The sequence below is a fragment of the Nesoenas mayeri genome, assembly GCF_963082525.1.
Source record: "Nesoenas mayeri genome assembly, chromosome: 4".
Classification (NCBI taxonomy): Eukaryota; Metazoa; Chordata; class Aves; order Columbiformes; family Columbidae; genus Nesoenas; species Nesoenas mayeri.
The window spans coordinates 6,059,053-6,078,953 of record NC_137540.1 but is presented as its reverse complement, the minus strand read 5'-3'; the positions used below and the strand labels follow the sequence as shown (position 1 = coordinate 6,078,953).

At 36.2% G+C, this 19,901-nt stretch overlaps 1 protein-coding gene across 1 annotated transcript in view; it reads right to left on the bottom strand.

Annotated features, from left to right (window-relative positions):
* Nucleotides 1-6,584: 6,584 nt before the first annotated feature.
* Nucleotides 6,585-19,901, bottom strand: part of GSTCD (glutathione S-transferase C-terminal domain containing) — a gene marked incomplete at its 5' end in the record, with an annotated part of 45,403 nt that continues 32,086 nt past the window's right edge. Inside the window, 7 exons of the mRNA XM_080343639.1 lie at nt 6,585-6,810; nt 10,460-10,529; nt 14,371-14,401; nt 16,178-16,311; nt 17,882-18,010; nt 18,417-18,461; nt 18,680-18,795. Of these exons, the coding sequence (XP_080199765.1) occupies nt 6,674-6,810; nt 10,460-10,529; nt 14,371-14,401; nt 16,178-16,311; nt 17,882-18,010; nt 18,417-18,461; nt 18,680-18,795 (662 nt within the window). The 3' untranslated portion in view covers nt 6,585-6,673. The remainder of the gene's footprint in view (nt 6,811-10,459; nt 10,530-14,370; nt 14,402-16,177; nt 16,312-17,881; nt 18,011-18,416; nt 18,462-18,679; nt 18,796-19,901) is intronic.

Below are 19,901 nucleotides of genomic sequence, written 5' to 3'. Positions count from 1 at the left end.
ATTACACACAGCCTCAAAGAACACTCCACCACTGTGCACTAGGGGCACGTTTCATCAAGGAAAGAGGTTATAGAAATGTAGAGTTCTCCTGTATGTCAAAGCCTGACTGATTTTCTCACTCTTCACACCGTGACAGCACAACAGGGTCTGGAGTATAGCTTAGAATTAAACTAGCATCGCCTGGCATTTGCTGCTTTGAGTAATTTCTTCCTGCTTGGCTCATGGATGACACCTTCAGCTTTTATTTTCTTGGTTCAAACCAGCTACTGAGTAAAGAAAGGTATTTTCTACTCTTTCTCAATGCGTGGAAGGTACATACAATCAGGAGAGCCAGAGAGCACGCATAGAAAACCTGCCGTGCTTCATGTAAGGCATGAGTCTAGGGGACTTGATCACCCAGGAATATAGTGTTACTGTTCAAAACCAGCTTGACAGCAATAGCTTAAAAACTTTGTCTTACTACTTTCTGCACTTCATTGACTCTTCCCTGTAGAAAAAAGGTAGGAATTGAGTCATTGAAATTTTGTACATGCATATGGCTACATTTTCATGGTTAACATGACATTTGGAAAGACAGTAACATTCTTTAAGATCAGATGCACAAGACCAACTATCTTGAAAGATTTTAAAACTATACTTTCTAGTGATCTCTACATAGTGCAGCAAATTCAGAATAAGGATGGTAGACACAGAATGGTGCTGTGTGTTATCCTCAGAACTTGAATGCTCCCGCTTCTTTCAGGCAAAGTGCTAAAAACAAATTAATTAGATGATTTATGTCCATCAGGTTGACAGTATACGTGTCAATAGCATTTATTCTTTTAATAGCAGCTATTGTGTATACTAATAATATATAGATATCCTACCAATGTAAGGTTATCAAGAGCTAAAAACAACTGCAGTTGCATATTCTCTCAGTAAGGATTATTCAGCTGGAATATGGTTAACTTTAGAGGGCTTTTTGCTATGTATTACAGAGCATATAAAAGTAATCCAATTGTAATAAAGATTCATAAACTAACCAAAAGTTTCAAATTGCATAATTGCTTTAAATAACTTTTAAAAGGATTTTCTTTTCCAGACTCATATTATACTTTGAACATGAAATGTTACTCCAACATGGATGAGGTATCTATTTATAACCTAATGTTTGGTTGTAATGGTCAAATGCAAAAAAGAGGAATTGAATGTTTACTTTAGCCTTGATTTTCATCCAATACTTTGTGTAATTTACCCTGAAATTCTAATTATATCCCTCTATACAAGCACTGCAAATATGAAAACTGAGAGAAAATCTACTTGGTAGAGCTTTTTTCCCTCTTCTTTTTCCAAAGTAAAGAGATGCTTGCGGTCAAATTACTTAATGAAAAGAATTCAGTGTGTCAGCAATCATCCCAACGAAGAAAACATGCCCATTTACAGTATTGTTTAACTATTTCTATAGTCGGTGACCACATGAAACGGGTATTTGAATAGGAACATGCCAGATGAATAAAAAGAACCTTCATGGGTGCCAAACATTAGCTATTTCTACAAAGCCAGCTAAAAGCATGCAAAAGCAATGTGCAAAATTACACACACGTACTATAACCACCAGCTTCTTAGGCAACATGAGTAGTCTATAACTGATGTGATTTTGCTTAAGAAAGTAACGTCAATAAAATACACGAGGAGTTATTACCAGCCCATTATGTCACCATCCAAATTTACATTGAACCACAGCCATGTATATGCATTATAGCTCAGGAATTGCAACACAGCAGGGGTATGAAAATGGGTATCTATTCATGAAAGAAATCTACAGTTTATGCTGAAATACCTGAAAAATCATGTCAGCTGGACAAAAACCATAATAACCAGAAGCTGTGCAGTTCAGCAGCCTTTTAGTGGTCAGAGAATAAAAGTTAATTTTCAGAAGTCAGTCAGTGCAGACCTCAATTAAAGGAAGGCGCCTGGAATTTGCAACAGTGAATCAGAACTTTGATTCTTCTGGTTGCCAACAGTGGTCTGGAGGCCTCTGAGAAAGGAGTGATTATGTTTTTAGTGAAGAGCAGTTGGCTCGAAGTTCTTGGCTTAGGTTCTAAAACATGAGGCTTCCATCCCCCATGATCCTTCCCTACCATCTATTTTAACTATGGATAACTTCATTATCCTTATTTTAAAAACCTCTATTAAAACCTGGCTTGGTGATAGTTTGTCATGGGGAATTGAATTGTCTGAATATAGATGCCACAAAGAAACATGCAAGTTATAAACAAGATCACTTACCTTTAAGCTTACAAACTTACTGGCACCCCTAGAGTTCTACATCAAGTTGGCTATGTTATCCCAGACCACCACTTTTGTATTTGTATACAAGCTATTAACATCACCTACATTATTTTCTTCACCTTATGCTTGTGTTTTAATATGTATTTTTTATAGACTAAATGCAACCAGTTTGTCATTAAAAAAACACAGAAACAGCTCTTACATCTATCAATTCAAACAGCCATAGATAACCCAGAAATGTTCCACGGTCGAGGAAATACCAGATGAAAAACCTCTCTACAAACAAATGGGAGGGGTAAGGAAATGAAGTTGCTAAAGGGAGTGAGAGTTCCACAGCTGGAATATCTCAAATAACCATCTCCATTCAATTCACCCTTCCCTATTTACACCCCCTGGTCTTCTCCACACGCCTGCACCAAAAGTACCCTGGCTGTCTTGAAAATATTAGGCTAAAACATCTGATAAAAGTCAGATGTGCCTCAGCAGAGTGGTTATTATGTGGTTTCTTGTTCTTTTATTCCTTTTTTAAATGAGTGAAGTTAACTTTAGACTTGTTCATGTTTATTTAATAGGGGAGAAAAGTGTACGAATTTCCTCCATGTTTAACATTTCCCATCATATCACAACCTTTTTCCTCCACTTAGGTGCTGTTTCCTAATACGAGCCCGCAGCAGTAGATAGGACACATCTGAGAGGACTGGGAGAGGTGGCTGGTATGATCATGAGGCTGCTCTTTATTGTCTTTGAGAAGTTGCGAAGCTCAGAAATCATTGGTGAGCCTACCTGGAAGGTAAATCTTACAGCAAGGACAACACCGGGAACTATATGCAGGTCACACTCCCTTCCATCCCCAGGAAAATAAAAGAGCAAGGCCTCTTGGAACGCCTCCAACCTCCTAAGTCTATGATTTTCATCTAACTTTGCAGCCTCCTAATAAAAAGAGGTATCGTGTCCCCACACAAGTGCTAAAACTACATTCTCTCTCTTTTTTCTTATGTGCAACATCACTTTAGGAACATTTGTTCTGACACGTTAATCCCTAATCATGCCAAAATGACACATCTGTAACTGGAGTCATGCTGAGGCCTTTGACATGCTACTGTTTGAGGATGAACAAAATGACAAAAATCCAAGGAAAAAACACCAAAAGTGAGAAACGCATCAAAAGTTGGGCAACAAGACAATGCCGGAGATAAGGGAAAGCTAATGTTTGAGTTTTCTGTTCCATAGCACAGATGAATTTAGTGTTGTATTGTTTACCTTTGGTATGTATTTTCCTATTTATTACTTTGATTTAACAGAGCTGATTTTCCTTTGTCTCCTGTGTCCGTGACTGGACAATTGCATTTCTCTTGAACATAAACTTAGAATTACATTACCATAACTGAAGCTGTTTGAGCTACAACACAGTTGTACTTGCAACAGTTCAAAGTACAGTTACCTACTCTTCTATCTTCATAAATTCAAAAATATATTCCTTCCAAAAGCCTCCAAATTCTCATTATAATGTGAAATGAAATGTTACAACACTCAATGTAGCAAATGCAATCAAATACAAATAAAAATGTTTAAAATGACCACAATCACAGAATAAAGGGCATGTTAAGTACTCTGGCATGTTATTTGAAATCGACAATTTAACACTCAGAAAAAGCCGTTAGCGGTTAAAAATATGTATGGAATGCTGTCCCAACACATGCGAACTAAAGATGTGGGTTGGAAAACTAGCACTGGAGAGGGGAAAGTAAGAAAATGGGGAGCTGTAATAGCACACAAATAGGAAGATAAAATGGCAATCACTTAGGACTGACAAAAGAATTTCAACGCAAACTAAGTTTTTTGATGGATTAAAGTGTACAAAAATACTAAAAAGTTTCTCGAATTAGACTTCGGCTTTGGCACGTGAAGTGAACACAGCTCAGGAAAACTGCCTTTTTTCTGTATGCTATTTCTAACCCTTTTGCAACTAGCAAGTTTTTTGCAACTATCCAATTTCATGATCACGTACACAACATCGTAATTACTATTTTAGTTCTCACATGTGTAAGATTCTCCGACTTCACCACTCATTTAATTGCACTCTGATTCTGAAGGCAGACAGAACAGAGATCTTTTTTTTCTGAGCTTCACAAAATTTAACGCGATCCTCACCAACATACCAACACCATTAATGTTGATGAATGGATTCCAAACTCAAAAACATATCCATCGAAAAGAAGGAATAATTAAAAAAAAGCTGTATCAGGAGTAATATGATCAGCAATAAATTATTTCTATACTCCAATGTACTTGCTGTGAACTAAGCAAACACAGGTGGCAGAGACGTACGTAGGTACAGCAGATCTAAAAAGGACAGCAAATGATATTACATCAGCATGATGTCACCACATCAGCAGCATCTTTCAACCTTCAGATTTGTTAAGTGGGAAACAGTAACAGTTCTTCTCTGCAGGTGGTTTATCTATGCATTTTCATCAGTGGATAACATAAATGTTTTATAAGAATTTCATGGTGAATCTAATAAAACTGGGTTGCAATACATCTTACATATGGTTGTCCCATATACAGGTGCAGAATTTTACAACCTGCTGATGAAATGCTTCCTTAGTGCTGAACCAATCAAGTCTCCACCATGAGCATGTTTCTGTGGGAGCGGGACGTGCATGGCACAGCTCTCTGCGCTGTTACTGCATTATTACACTTTGGTACTTACATACGCCATGACCCGTCTCTACTTACATACCCATGACTTGTATGTCTGCTCCATTCAGCAACTACCAGCTGTATCTCCCTGGGAAAATACAAAGGGCTCACTCCAGGTATTTTTTGTTCTAGCTCTGCATTCCATACCCGTTTTCCATTCTGCTGCATGCATGTCTACTGTAGCAACCTAGAGAATTTCAGAGGACACGTTTTATCACTCCAGACATAGTATCTGGAGTTCTAAATAAAGTAATTTAACATGAAAAATGATCAGAATTGACAAACCTTGAGTAATCTTTGAGCAAGTATGAGAGAAAATCCTGGAGGTAATTGGTATTGCCACATATTTTATGTATACTATATATTCTTCTAACCTCCAGTTACTCCTGTAACTATAAAAAATTGCAGAAAAGGTACTCTGTCATTATCTAAAGGTATATATTCATAGCTACATGCTCACCTTCCTGCTTCCAACTAAGTGTGCAGCTTCCCTTCAGTCTTCACATTTAGACTCTTTAGAGATAAGTTTCATGAAGAACAAAATATTTCAGAATCCTTCTTTTTCCTTCAATATCTATTGTTTTTAATTTTGTTTCCCACATGCACACTTCAGATATATTTAAATTAATCCATGGCAGAATTCATAAATGTATCAAAGTCATAAGCATGCAGTAAAAATCTCATCAGGAGCTCTTTTCCGTTGTGTTAATGTCAAAAGATGATTTTAAAGTAGGGTAGAAAACTGCCTACTATTCAGAGCACAGAAGAATATTTATTTTTGTTTTACAGTAACGTGACTATGGCTGATCCTTTCTAATGGTTCCCCAACTGCAACATGGCTCAAATTTTAAACTCAATATAAAATCAATGAAGATGATGCATAGAGACACATGAGCTGTCCTTAAAAATTTCTTCTGACATCACGTTTCTTAAGAATGTGAAGCAACACACTTCCATTAGCATCAGTGGCAGTGAAGTATCCATTTGCTGACATTGTCACTAGCTCCTGTTATCCGGTCAATGGATAATTAGAGGTTTGCTTTCTTTAACTAAAGACACTTTCAAATGCTTTGTTACAGAGCCCTTGTGTAATATTTAAAGAGAATTTTTAAGTCTTTTTAAAAGCTTGGTAAGTTAGAATACGTTTTTGGTATGCAGAATGATGCCCGAAGTATTCTGATGAACTTTTATTAAAAATCGTCTTCCTCCAGTAGTGTGGTATTCTTCAGCAAAGCCAAGCCACCACCTGTTGCACAGCCTTCTTCACTAACACCTTAGATTTGATGTTTTCTGATGTGCACTGTTGGCTGATAACTGCTCTGCTTAGGAAGGCAAATGCAGTTTTGATCATGAATGCAATGTGAAAGCAGCCAAGACAGCTTTACTAAAAAGGAAATCACTTTCCCTTCAATAAGACCAACTCTTTTCTAAACCTTCACAGACGGATGACTCCATGCGCAGTCATTAGATCCAGAAACTCCTCAGCAGAACCAAAAGCTGCCTAATGACACATTACAAGTACAGTTTGTGGTGCTCCACATGCAGTTCACTTTCTAAGCCTTTTTGTGCTGCTTCCTTTTCCAAACGCAGTGGCTTCAAGATGCGTGATGTCTGGTTCCCAGCTGTGCTTGTATCTGCCAAATGTCATTATACACTGAAGATTTACGTTCAAATTCAAATCAAATGCAAGTTTCACACTCTACGCAGGGATGCCCACAAGCATATTGTTCTTTGGAGAACAACTCTCTGGCTCCATAGATATAACCTGGACAGAGTAGTTGTGTTCTTCTGCAGCCCATGCCCGATCCAGATCCACAAGCCCCATACACTGCTTTCCTAAAACAAGAGCAAAGGAGAGCATGGAAACTCTTAAAATGTAGAACCATTATCAAAAAAATTGTACACTTTAATATTCCATGTTAGGAAAACACATCAGTAATTCATTTAAAAAATAAGTTCCAAATCCACTTAAAAAAACCACTATCTTATCTGTTTTATTTCAAATACACAGTCATTAATAGTTCTAAATCACATCTGCAACTTGTAACACTCATTTCACAAAGATCTTGAAAACGGTTATTAACTCTTTATATATGGAGAAATATAATAGGCACAACTATTTTTAAATATTCCCAAAACACAGAAAAATCCATATAAAATGTAAAAGCCACAGGAAGGAAAAAAAAAATGCCTAGTTTAGCCTGTAGCCTTCTGAATTGCCAAATTTCTATTCCCTTTAGAACCATAGCTATTTTCTTCCTGCACTTTAATCTAAAATTTGATTCAATATCAATAAAAGACTAAAATACCAAACAGTGATTCAGTGTAATTGGTTTGAGACATATGAATGGTAACTGCTTATAAATACTCAATTACTAATGAAAACTAATCTTATTTCAGATTTACCTGAAGAAAAAATGGGAAGGATAAATTCAAGGGGTTTTTTTGCTTAGAAGTTTGTATTATGATGCAGGCAGGCCAAGATGATGAGGCCATTATCTTTACGTATTTACTCATTATAATAATTATGTTTTGAAATACAGAATTGATTTATCAATGGTATTTTCAGCAGGTTGAAACTGTCTTGCAAGGAAGATTTAGCACTTCCCCAAAATGTTTTACCACTCATAGTCACACAGCCTCAAGTCATGAACAAGGTACAATCCTGCATCAGTCTCAAAGCCAATGATTTTACCTCTTCCTGATAGAACTGTACAGATAAATCTATTTGGGGGTCTAAGTATCTTCTCCTTCTCAGCTGAATTCCTTAGTTACAAAAGAAATGCACTATTTTGACTTCACCAATGCTATGACATTTGGACTCTTTTTGTAGTTTGATTGGGGTAGTAACAGGGTAGGAGACAATTTAGAAAAAAAATAATAAAGTTGAGCCTGAAAAAGAAATTTCCAACTCAGTCTTGTATGGATTTATATGTTACAGGGAGAAATCACCAGTTTATATAGCCAACCAAGATGGATCTCTGTAAATTACTTCTTGTGGCACCATTCTACATTTGTAATTTCATAGAAAATCACATGTAGACACTCCTGCCACTGACAGCAATATAATTACTATTCAAAGTGTACACACTAAAGGGGTGTTGGGAGCGTCACATTTGGGGCCTGGTTCTGTAGGTTCTCTCAGTAAGACACTGTGAAATACATCGAGCAGTTCTGTGATCAGACAGAATAAGTCAGGTGGGCCGTAGCGATGTTCACAACACCATCAATATGTTTGCACTCAGGTCCCACTGCTGCATCTAGTGGATCAAATACACATGTCCAGTGAAAATCGGAAGCAGAACTTTGTTCATTTAAGAGGGAATTGCGGTGTGTGGCGGAACTGGGTCCAGCTGCATATTTTTACATTCACAGATACTATAGAAATTGGTGAGAACTCCTTTAACAAACATACAGTTTCAGCCACGACAGTCACAGACAGAATGCCGAACTTTAGCACTTCAGGGGCTTACAGGCAATGAAACAAAATGATCTGTCACTTCACTGAAGCTGCATAAATTCAGTGGTAATTGCTAAAATACAACTTACAATACAATCCTAAAATCTTCAAAAAGTAGCAGAATGAGTCATTTTGCCACCATTCACAACAGGGAAAATAAAGTCTCCATCTGTTCAAGAATATTTTCATTAAATGAAATCTACACAGTTTGCTGAATATCTTATCATGCATTGCACAGAATGAAATAAATAATAATAATAAAAAAATCTCACCATGGTTGTAGCATTGATCTGATTCAATCTACAATTATTTGCAAGCAAAACCTAAAAGTACCTCAACAAGATTCCCATACCACAAGCACCAAAGCTGAAAAAGAACACTGAAATGGAAATGATCTTCATCGAAACAGATTAGCATTAATGGAACTTAAAGAAAAAATAACGTTCCTTAAACCAGACAAAGTAATGGTATAGGGGAAGGGAGAGGAATAAGATTTTTTTGTTGGTTTGTTTTTGTCGGAGTAAAGCACATGAAAAGTTAAATTTGTGAAAACAATTGCAGTTTCAGAGACAAAGAACAGATAAAAGTTACAGTCTTTCAAAAAAGATTTTGGAGTCTTTTTCCAGTTTTCAGTCCACCTGGTAAGAAGCAGGAGACAAGGTGGGGTGGTACACTGGTAACTGAACACTGCCCCTTTTACATTTTTCTTTTTCAAATACTATGATGATAGCTAATTTATTATAAAATAGACAGTTATCTCCGAATCTATGACTTTCTTTCTGTGTACTGAGCATAGGAACTACTTTAAATTCTTCAAATGAAGTATTTTAAAAACATAACAATTATTTGTTACTACCGCTTTAATATACTTTCTAAGTGTTTTTTGCAAGCCAAAAATGCACAGTTATATCCTGAGAGTTTGCAGCCGCTTCTCTCTTTTCTCACCCAGAAGCTTCTTCATAGCTTCCATCAGAACATTAATACAAAAGGGCATAATATGCTCCTGTCTGGTAAGTCAAAGAAGACTAGAATATTGCACATAATGAAGAAATCATTTTACTTATTCCAAATATTTGAAGTGTCGTTTAATTTGCTGTCCTTGTGAGTAACGAATTTCCCACTATCTTAATGAGAGCTTCTTGCATTTCTTTTCCTCAGAAATCATTAACGCCTGACCAAGAAACTAAAATCTCAGGGATCAGCTTGCTTTGGTTGTTAATTGCACAGGAACAACCCAACAGAAGGCAGCTGCTCTTACTCAGAATGGCAATAAATTACAAACCTGAAACAGAACCGATTACTTAAAGGTAAAAACTGAGTCACGCACTGCTGTAGCTCTAACATAAGTTTCCCTACAATGGGAAGGCTGGTACTCCACATTAGGGCTAAACCAAACTGTGTTCTTGGCAAAGTCTTCAGATTATAAATATTATTCATTGTTAAAAAAAAAAATAATCACAGAAAACCTGTGGGTTTTTTTAAAATGATTGCGATGATCCTAATAATGAGGTGGGCCAAATAGGTTTGTATGCTCTTAAGCCAGCCTGTACCAAAGCTGGTCCAGCCTCTGCAATTTAGCCTGATTGTTTCCAGCAGCCATTAGGTTTTGCCCTTCAAAGAGAGCTACACTAAACAATTACAAGCAGGACAAAGGCTGCATGCTGAAAATTACTATTATAGATAGCCTGTGCTTTTCATGTAAGATAAACTGGCAATGGCAGGATTTTAGTGAACTTTACAAAGGCTTCATTATTTTCAGAGAATGGTGGAAGAAAAGAAACAGGTGAAGCAACAAAACCCAGCAAAATGTAAACCCTCTATCTCATATGGATAATTCTGAAAGAAGAAAAGTGTTTCTATACAGAACAGAACAGTAAGAGCTGAAATGTCAAGAAACTCCCATTTTCCAAGTGTTATGTGAAGATAGCAACTTCATGTCCTGTTCATATGTGTTACTTTTTCCTTTATATATCAAGGTAAATTCATTACTGAGATAGTTTACACAACAGCTACAGAAATTCATACCAATTAGCCTGCGTTCAGGTGGAAGCTGAACAGCTGTCTGATCTGCAAATCTGCAAAGGACCATGTGCTCCTAGAAAGAAAAAAAGTAAAGAAATTTGCTCCAGTAGCATTTCCCTCTTCCAAATAAAGTAAGAAAAACATAATTAAATGTTTACAAGTATCAAAAACGCTATTTCTTTTAGCACAGTCAACATAGGGCAGCATCTCTGCACCAATAAGCAGCCGAGACAAAATTCTTAAATGGGTGATTTGAACTGTGGCACGTTGCTCCCAAGCAGTGAGTTTGAATCCCAGAAGAATCACCTTGTGGGTCAAAATTCTTCTGCTCTGCTAAATCCATTCAGCCTCAACCCAAAAGATCCCAAAGGCAAAAGGGATTGTGGAGGCAAAATACACCTGGCTGCAAATAGGAAAGCTTCCTACATCAAAATAAGCACAATTCATTTTCAAACTATCCCTGCTCCACTTAAAAGTTTCTGCAGAGGCTTCTAGAGAAACTGCTGTTGATCTCTCCCTGTCTTGTCAGCCAAGGTGGGCTGTAGGCAGGCAGAATCCCATCCCCATTTGCCTTCAAACACCCCTCGTGCTATCAGAACAGCTTCTCAAGGCCCGGCCAAGGAACGCAAGTTAGCCAGATGGTGAAAGAAAACGCCTCGAAGGTGTAGCAGTGAAATTAATGCTCTGATGACAGCTGTGCTCTTTGGGACAGCTACAATATTAAGTACAGGACAGAGGAAATCAGAACCATTTTAGAACTGTACAACATTCCCAATTCTCCTATAATGTCATGGGGAGAAAATAGAAACAGACAACAGCAAAAAGTGCTCTGCTAAGCAAAGCTGTCAGAGTTACAGTTCTCAAAAAAAAGACATGTGTCTTGTATCATAAAGAAAAGTCCTTTTTTTTTTTCTTTTCCTTTAATTCTTGCCTGATATAGAATCACAATTTTAAGGGTTTGGTTCCTTTAACAGATGGAGATATCAACTTCACCTAAGGATATTTCAGCTTCCTTCAGTATCCTCAATTAATGATACTTACCCTAGCTTTTTGTTAAGGGGACATAAACATCCAGAAGTCTTTGTTTCACACAAAAAAATGAATGAAATCCCATCTTCATATTAAATCAATATGGTAACTCCCTCCACAGTACAATCCATCCAATCCATAAATTTAATAAATACCTGACCACAAAAAAGTTTGCCCAAATATTATAAAATAAAATATTATCACTACTTGGTACTCAAATGTTAACCACTGAAATAAATCTACCATATCTTAAGGCACAGCTATTTGTTCCCTACTACAGCTCATTCACATGAAGGTTCGCAGCTCACAGCTCCATAAGAAATATGCAAGCAAAATGAGAATATTTATAGCATATTTAGGACCTATACACGTTACACCTGGTCAGTTCAGTTCAAATATGGTTATTTTTGCAGTACAAAAGAGCTGAAAACATTAAGCCCAGATCCATCTACTGGAGAATGGAGGAGGAGAGCCACAGGCAACATGGCTGCTGTTGGGAGAGAAGAAGGAGTGACAGGCAGCTTGGGGAGAAAAAGAGGGACGTGGAGGAGAGAAAGAGGATCCGTGTTAGCACAGATCCCTTCAGCAACCTTCAGACACCTAACACAACCCAGCTCTTTGCAACATCAGGTCTCAGCTCATCCGACTAGAGCAGAGCCAAGGTAAAACCTGCACTGACATTCTAATGCCTTGGCATCCTACAGAGATGATCTAAAAAGTTAAACTAAGAGCTTAAGTTGTGACTACATCATTTCCCCATGACACAGTCGTTAAATTGTCACATTCCCTGTTGGCAGAAATAATAAGAAAAGCATTTGTAAGATCATGAGGATAATAACTATAAACTGACCAAAATTTGTATGTGCATAAACAGTTAAATGACCTACTAGAACATCGGCGCCTTCAATTCCTATTAAGTTTTCTAAGCTGTACATGCGAAGTTATTCAGTTTTACTTTCCAGTTCTCCTATAGGGAAAGTGTCTTGACAAAGAGTCTCAAAATGTGTCATGGTAGAAATCTACGGCTATCATAACCTCATTCTTTGCAGCTATAAACTAATGAATTACAGCATAATGTCCTCATCAAAAAAGGTTTGGAATTGCCAGACTCCTGGATGTCTTTTTAGATCTCACTAAAATGAAAGATAAGAGAAATGAATTTCAAACAGGAACTGGAGGGGGGTGACACAGACAAAGTCTGGCTAACACATGGCAGCTTTGGCTGCTAGCCAATAACCTGTAACAATTTATTAATATGAAATATAAAAATATATATAGCTAGAAGTATAACAAAAGTTATTTATAACTAGGATTATTTGAGGCACCAACCAGCCTAGACCATTTGTATAGACTCGTACATTATTAAGAGCAGCAATATTTTTTAGCATTGCCCTTGGCCCCTGTGCCCTTCTGCAACACAAATAATAAAATGCTGGAATTTCTATAGTGTTGACACACCTTGTGATTTAAGCCTCCATGGATCAACAGATTGAGAAAAAAACTCATTGAGCTTTAATGAGATTATACACACTATCCTATCTAAGCATCTTTGGCTTTATAATTGTCACCATCTCCCTCTGTACTGTCAACAGGTGTACTTTAAATAATACGTTAGTAAATAAACTTTTTCTGAACTGAAACTCCCGTTCTTCATGATTACACATTAGAAACATAGAAATGTCTTGAAAAGAATGCTAATCAAGGGAAAAGATAATGGCAGGTCCAAATCCACTCCACTGCTTTTATCATCTTAATCTATGGCCACTTATTTCCATGTAAATTAACAAAGTGTGCATAAACCAGACTGTCATGAAGATAAATTAGTGTATTACCAGATAACTGAACTTCCCTGTATAAGATGGCTGGACATTTTCTGAATTTTTGTAACATCCTCTTACTTGAAGATTAAAAAGGATAATCTCCATTTTCCTGCTACATCTTTGCTACGCTCACTGTCCCCCCCAAAAATTTGGATATTAAAAATACCATCTCTCATACTCTCTTACAAAGGATTATTCTGCATATCCAAAATTTATTTCTACATTGTAAACACCAGGGCCCTTTACATTTGACATGTAAACTTGGTGAAGTTTCTATATAGCCTTGCTTCTCTGAAATGGAGACATTTTCTTTCCATACCACAGTAAGAGCACCTAACCTTCAATTTTCAGGCTGCTTATCACTAACTAGTTGAAAAGCACTAGACAAAGCTTAACAGATTGGTACCAGTTGTGTGCTGTCCACCTCTCTGCTCTGGTCCTTCTTCACTCCCGTTACCTGTTATCTTCATTCTCTCAGATCCGCATGCCTCGGTGATTCTTTATCCCACTTTTGTCTTTTTTTGCAGACTATCTCCACCCAGACCCTGGCTCCCCAGGGGCAAAACACATCAGTGTTTTTAAAATAATTTTGAGTAATGTTTTTTAAAAAATACTGTATATATAGTGTAAGTTCTTCCTACTCACTATGTCCTGTCTTCTAGACATAAATTAGATGGAGAAATCTAATGTTTATTAGAAAATAGTAGCTGTAAAAGCAATAATTTTACCTAAATACGATGTTTCATCATTTCTTAAGACCTAAATAAATTGGTATCCTGTAACTGATAACTGATAAATGTTCAAGTATCTTAGGAATATCTCATAAATTATGATAAGAGTTATTTTGTGGAGAAACTATTTAATTTTATTGAAGAATAAAAGCCTTAAAAAATGGACGGTGGAGAGAAAGAAACACAATAACATCTGTGCTACTAATGAACATTTCTCATAACACAAGCTCATCCTTGCAATTAAAAGGTAACCACTTATTTGATAAGACAACTGATGAAACGCAGGAAAGCACACATAACCCTCTCCCTGCGCCTCCCCCTCTTTATTACATACCTTGTAGGACAATATTTCTTTGAACTGATGACTGAAAAATAAAATAGACCAGTTCGATTAACATCTAAAAAGCAGAGGTGGGAAAAAGAGCAATCACTACATACTTGAACACATTTTAAACACAATAGCAATATCTGTGTCCTCCAGAAGGCATTCAAAGAAAACCAGAAACCATTACAGTTCCAGTTCACTAAAAAAGGAAAAGTGTATTTGGTGTTGCCTTTTTTTTCCCTACTATATTATTCATAAAAATTCTCTCTTTAAATCATTCTAAATGCTAACACGGATTTACTGGCATTTCCACGTTGTCACATAAATACTTTACATTACATGTAAAGAACCTCTAGACATGCATATATTTTGTTTGCATCACAGAAATAAAGTCCCTCTAGAATGGAATGGAGTATAGAACACAGGCAATATGGGGTATGGGCAGGTTATCATGTTTTATGATCATATCAAATTAGGAAAACATTAAAAAATGAAACCCTAAAACATTGCCCAAGCTAGAGCTAATAATTTTCTACATAGTCCTATGATGTCACATTCAAAATTCTGGCAAACACAAAACCATGATTTACAATCTCGCAGCATCTGGAGCAGCAAAGCTTTCTAACATAGTAAGCATTTCTGGTCTTCATGATTTATGAACATAACTGGTCAAAAGTTAAACAGTATCCAGTCAATTTTAAAACTAGTCAACAGAGAAAAGCTATATGCCTGCTAACTTTAGAAGGCTGAAATTTTTATTGTCTCTGCCTTAAGAATACTAATATGTTTTAGTGTGTCATAAGAGAAGCTAAAAGGGACACACAAAACAGGATGGAAGAATCAAATTGACTAAGAAACACTGTTAGTGCAAAGTTTATCAAACTGAAAATTCTAAATATTTGCTTGCCATGCACTTCTCTGAGAGTAGCCTTCAATATTACAGGAAAACACAAAAAATATTTAACATGAACGCCTATGATTTTTTTTTAGATTTGTTGATTCCTTTTAAGCCAGCAAGTTTCAGTTTCTTATTTTAGCAAATATATACCTAAGACAATGTTGCAATTCCTAGTATAATTAAATCTGATTCATCTTGGACATTCAAAATGCAAAGCTCAGCTTTATGAAAAAAAATCCAAAACAACACCACAATCCACCTAGTTCTGCCTCAGAAAGCTGTTAGCCTCTTCTGACGCTTTATGCTTACCCTTTACATTTTATTTATATCAAAGGCGTTAAAATTTTTAAGCCTAAAAATACATAAGTATCTCCAACACGACAGATTTGAAGAATACAAAATATCTACACAGTCAATCGAAAAAGCATTTAAAATATGAACTGAAATACAGGAGAGCTTGTCTACTTGGGAATAAATCAGAGCATTTCACAAGCAGTGAACTGTGGTATAAAGCAGACCCATTTCTTTAAGCTGATTGCTTACATCTTTCTCCAACATTAAAATGTCAATTCCCCTTCTTACAGTAATTTTCATGAGTTTTCTATTAACTTTGTGATTTCAAGGTAGAAGGTCAGCATATTACATAGATTCCCACATACTGTATCTACTATGTTGATGGTGTAAAGTCTTCTGAAGTATGAGTAGATAAATCCAGAAGAAAAATAACCCAGAAATTACCAGTCTGTCTCCCTTTCAGGACAGAATTGCAAAGAGAAACAGGAGGAAAGAGTTGCATCATAATTGTGAACCAACTGAGCCTAGACATTGCAATGATCTTCAGTTGATTAACTCTACAATCTCACTATTTTCTTCATTTAAGTTGATACGTTAAAGCTTGTTTTGTTAGCTTTAGTTTACCTTTGTGGATATTTAAACTTCACTGTGTTCTGAATGAAGCCATAACAACAGGGGGAGATGACAAAGGCTGCCCGTGCCTTGATGCAGTGTTCAATCACCATGTCTGTTGCCACACCACATGCATGCAGAGCCACCTGAGTGTTAAAAACAAACAAACGAACAAGCAAATTCTTTATAGCAATATTCTAAATACAATCCCCTTGCAGCATTTTTGGGTTGACTGAGTTACTTAAATATATGAGGAAGTTTTTGCAATGAAAGCTCTTATGCCAAAGGCCTAGTCCTTAATTCCTGTTTTTTCCTCTCCTTCGTATCTGAGGAAAATTTATGGTCCATTCTGTTAACAATGGAACCATCAACACTGAACAAGGGTCACTCACCAAATGAACTCAAAAGGTAGGTACACTGCATTGTGATACCAAAGAAATTCAAAATGAAGCTCCAGAAAAATATTAAAAGAAAAACTACTGTGGTGATTAGTCAAAAGTTCTTGTCAAGCAAAAAAGACTTAGAAATACAAAGAACTACTTCAAAACTGGATTTTGACTTAGCAATAAAAGAAGTAACAGATACACCTGAAGACCACATTTAAAGGACAACCTTTACCCATAAATTTTGATCATTTGATCATAAGGCGTTGAGTAAAAACCTCAGAAGACAAACACTGTGGGGGGGAAAGCATCAAATACAACTCGCCCTCCTGTTTTCCGCCCCCCCCTCCTTATTCTTTTCTTTCTTTTTCTTATTGATGTGCTTTCAAACTAAAACTAGAATGTCATTCAAACACAACAGCTTATTGTGCAAGCATTGATGTATGTTTGGCCAACACACAGGTTGCACCCCAATTCTTTATGTTCTTCTCCAGAAAGGCAAGTTATTGCTGTACTCAATATATCGCAAAGAAAGGCAAGTAGCTCTCTCCTCTCAATACTTGCTCGAAGAATAGGCCTGGTGCATACACACTGCTCTATGTTTTCATTAAACTAAGGGCATTTTTGAAGCACATTTTACATTTTAGGCAGTGGTGTGGATTTGTAAATCTGCATTGTTTTCTTTACTTTTTGTTCACTGTAAATTTAGGAAAAAGGTTTAAAACTGCAAAGCTCAGATTTCAGGGTTGTTTTTCAAGGTACAGCAACCTTTGCTCTCAGATACAGATTAAAGCAGACACTTTTTTTTTGTAGACTGCTTGATGTAAGCTCAGCTGAGCAATCATTAATCATCAACTGAACTATCATGGTTATAAATATTTCTGGCTCAAGCAGAACATTAAAAATTAATAAGAAACTAAATTCACAATTAAAGTTTTCTACTCATATGAATTTAACAACAACAACAACAACTACTTTAACACTAGAAATAGATTCTTAATATTGCAGCTATTAGGTTATCATGGAATATAATAGTTACTTCCTCATCTACTCCACTTTTTCCTCAACATGGTCAGGCAGCACTCATATTTTTGTATTTCATTAGAGCAGACACTTCTTTGTTCACTCATGTAATACAAAAGCCATGCCAATTTGCAACAAATCATAAATAGAAAACTTAATACAGATTAATATAAGAAAGGAGCTTCTCATAGCATCAAAAATACCTGTCTGTAAGGACCTACAGAGTATTCTTCTCTCTGATACTTTACTTGTTTTAATAACTGTTAACCAGACACTGAAGTTTTGAAGTGGAAAAGTTATGATCACTTACCCCAATGTTAAAAGTCCCATTAAAATAGTCTAAATTTGCTTGAATGAACCAAATGTTGTTTAAACCTAGTTCATCACTTCTGTCTTTAGCACGCACCAGAGACAACTCCTTATTTTCTATGAGCACCACCTAGATTTCATACATAGGAGAAAGTAAGGCAAAATAATACTGAGAAATCAAAGTACAACATAGTCAATAAGCACAGAAATTTGTAGTTTAATTGAGAAAACTTCTAAATTACTTGTGGCAGATCTTCAAAATGATTAGCAGGAAAATCAGCAGCAATGGAAAGCATTTAATACTTGCCCATATCAATCAGTTTGCAAATATTGTATATTTTCCTATAACTTATGTTTTCTCAGGAAAGCACCACACACATTTGGGATTATGCTAACAATGTGCATGTTTCAAATCTAAGTCCCCTGCTGAGACAACTGTGTCTTCATATTTATTCTCACTACACACACACATCTTTTTAAGATCATTATCAGAGACTGAAATCTCATACCATCTATAATTTTTATTTAGAATTTACCTGACAGGATGGCATCATATGAGCAAGAACAATTCCAACGTGACCCTGCAAAAACAAAACCAACAAAATCTGAGTCACTTTTCAGTGTCCTGTGTTGTTGACTCGTTACATGATAAGCATCCCCTAACCAGTGACAGAACCTTTGAAAACAGCTAAAATTACAACATTTGTACTTTGGCTTTGATTTGTGGCAGCAACCACCTGGAACTGCCAAAGATAAAAGCTAAAAGAAATTACATAATGTAAATTAAAATATACATTACCCCTCCACTGCAAAAATCCACAATCACATCTCCAGGCTTAGCAAGCTTTGTCACCGCTGCTACCAAATTGTTCAATTGCTGCTGCTTCCTCAGAGCTCGGTCTCTAGACATCTTTCCTGGGGGTGACAGAGAAAAATGATCAAGTAGTGATCAGCAGTTCTCAACACTGATATTTTCAAATGGGAAACAGCAAAGCATTGCAAATGAAATTCATGGCTGAGACTAAAAGCCGTCTGGAACACTTGAGCATCCAAAATCTACTTTGAGCTAAATTCACAAATATTTGGTAGAGCTTTCTCTGTATCTTGAGCATATTTAAAAATTTACTTTCCACTTGTTGCTGTTAATGTATCTTTAGGAACAGACTCGTATAAACTTAACATAAAGTAATCAAATTGCTGTAAGCTCTAGCCTGATGATATCCCAAACCTATGAATCACGCCCAGACACAGAACTCAGATCCATTCACAGTAAGGCTGCCAAAATAAATCCTTATTTACTCTATCTATACATTATTCTTAAGCATCTTGGTTTTAAAAGTTGTACTCTTTCTCCTGTCAATTTTCAGTTTTCACAATAAGCAGCCCTCTTTACCTAAATGACTGTATGTGCAAGGAGGTACTTCTCAAAGCAACTACTCTTGTGTAGCAAAGCCTGGCTGTCCATCACATCTGTAACACCACCAGAAAGGGGAAAACTATTAATTTGGTAAAGTCCAACATACGGTTGCTTCAGATATAAGGAATAGGTTAGTCAGCATTTACATATTCGTAAAGATGTATTTTGTCTCAGTGGGGCTAACAGAATGCTAATGGATCCATTTAATATTCTTTTTGTTTGTTCAGGAAGCAGAGTTTGACACAGATATTGACTGTAAAAATATTCATGAGCTCATCCTTACAGTAAGAAAAAAGGTACTGATCTCTCTTAAATCAGTTTTCGTGAAGGTTTAAGTGTACCAAACAATCCTAATGTTCTTTGAAATATTAACGTATTTCCTACTTGGAGCACCATTTTTTATTTGACTATAAGCACGCTCCAGTTTTCTACTAAATTCATTAACTTTGTCTATTAAAAATAATTTTTCCTAGTACTGAGAAGTAGTTTAGAATAAAACCTACAAATTAGCAAAGTTTCCTGGTTACTAAAAAACCAATTCAAATCATCATCAATTGCATTTATATACAGTTTACTGTCTAAATCGCTATCATGAAAATGTATT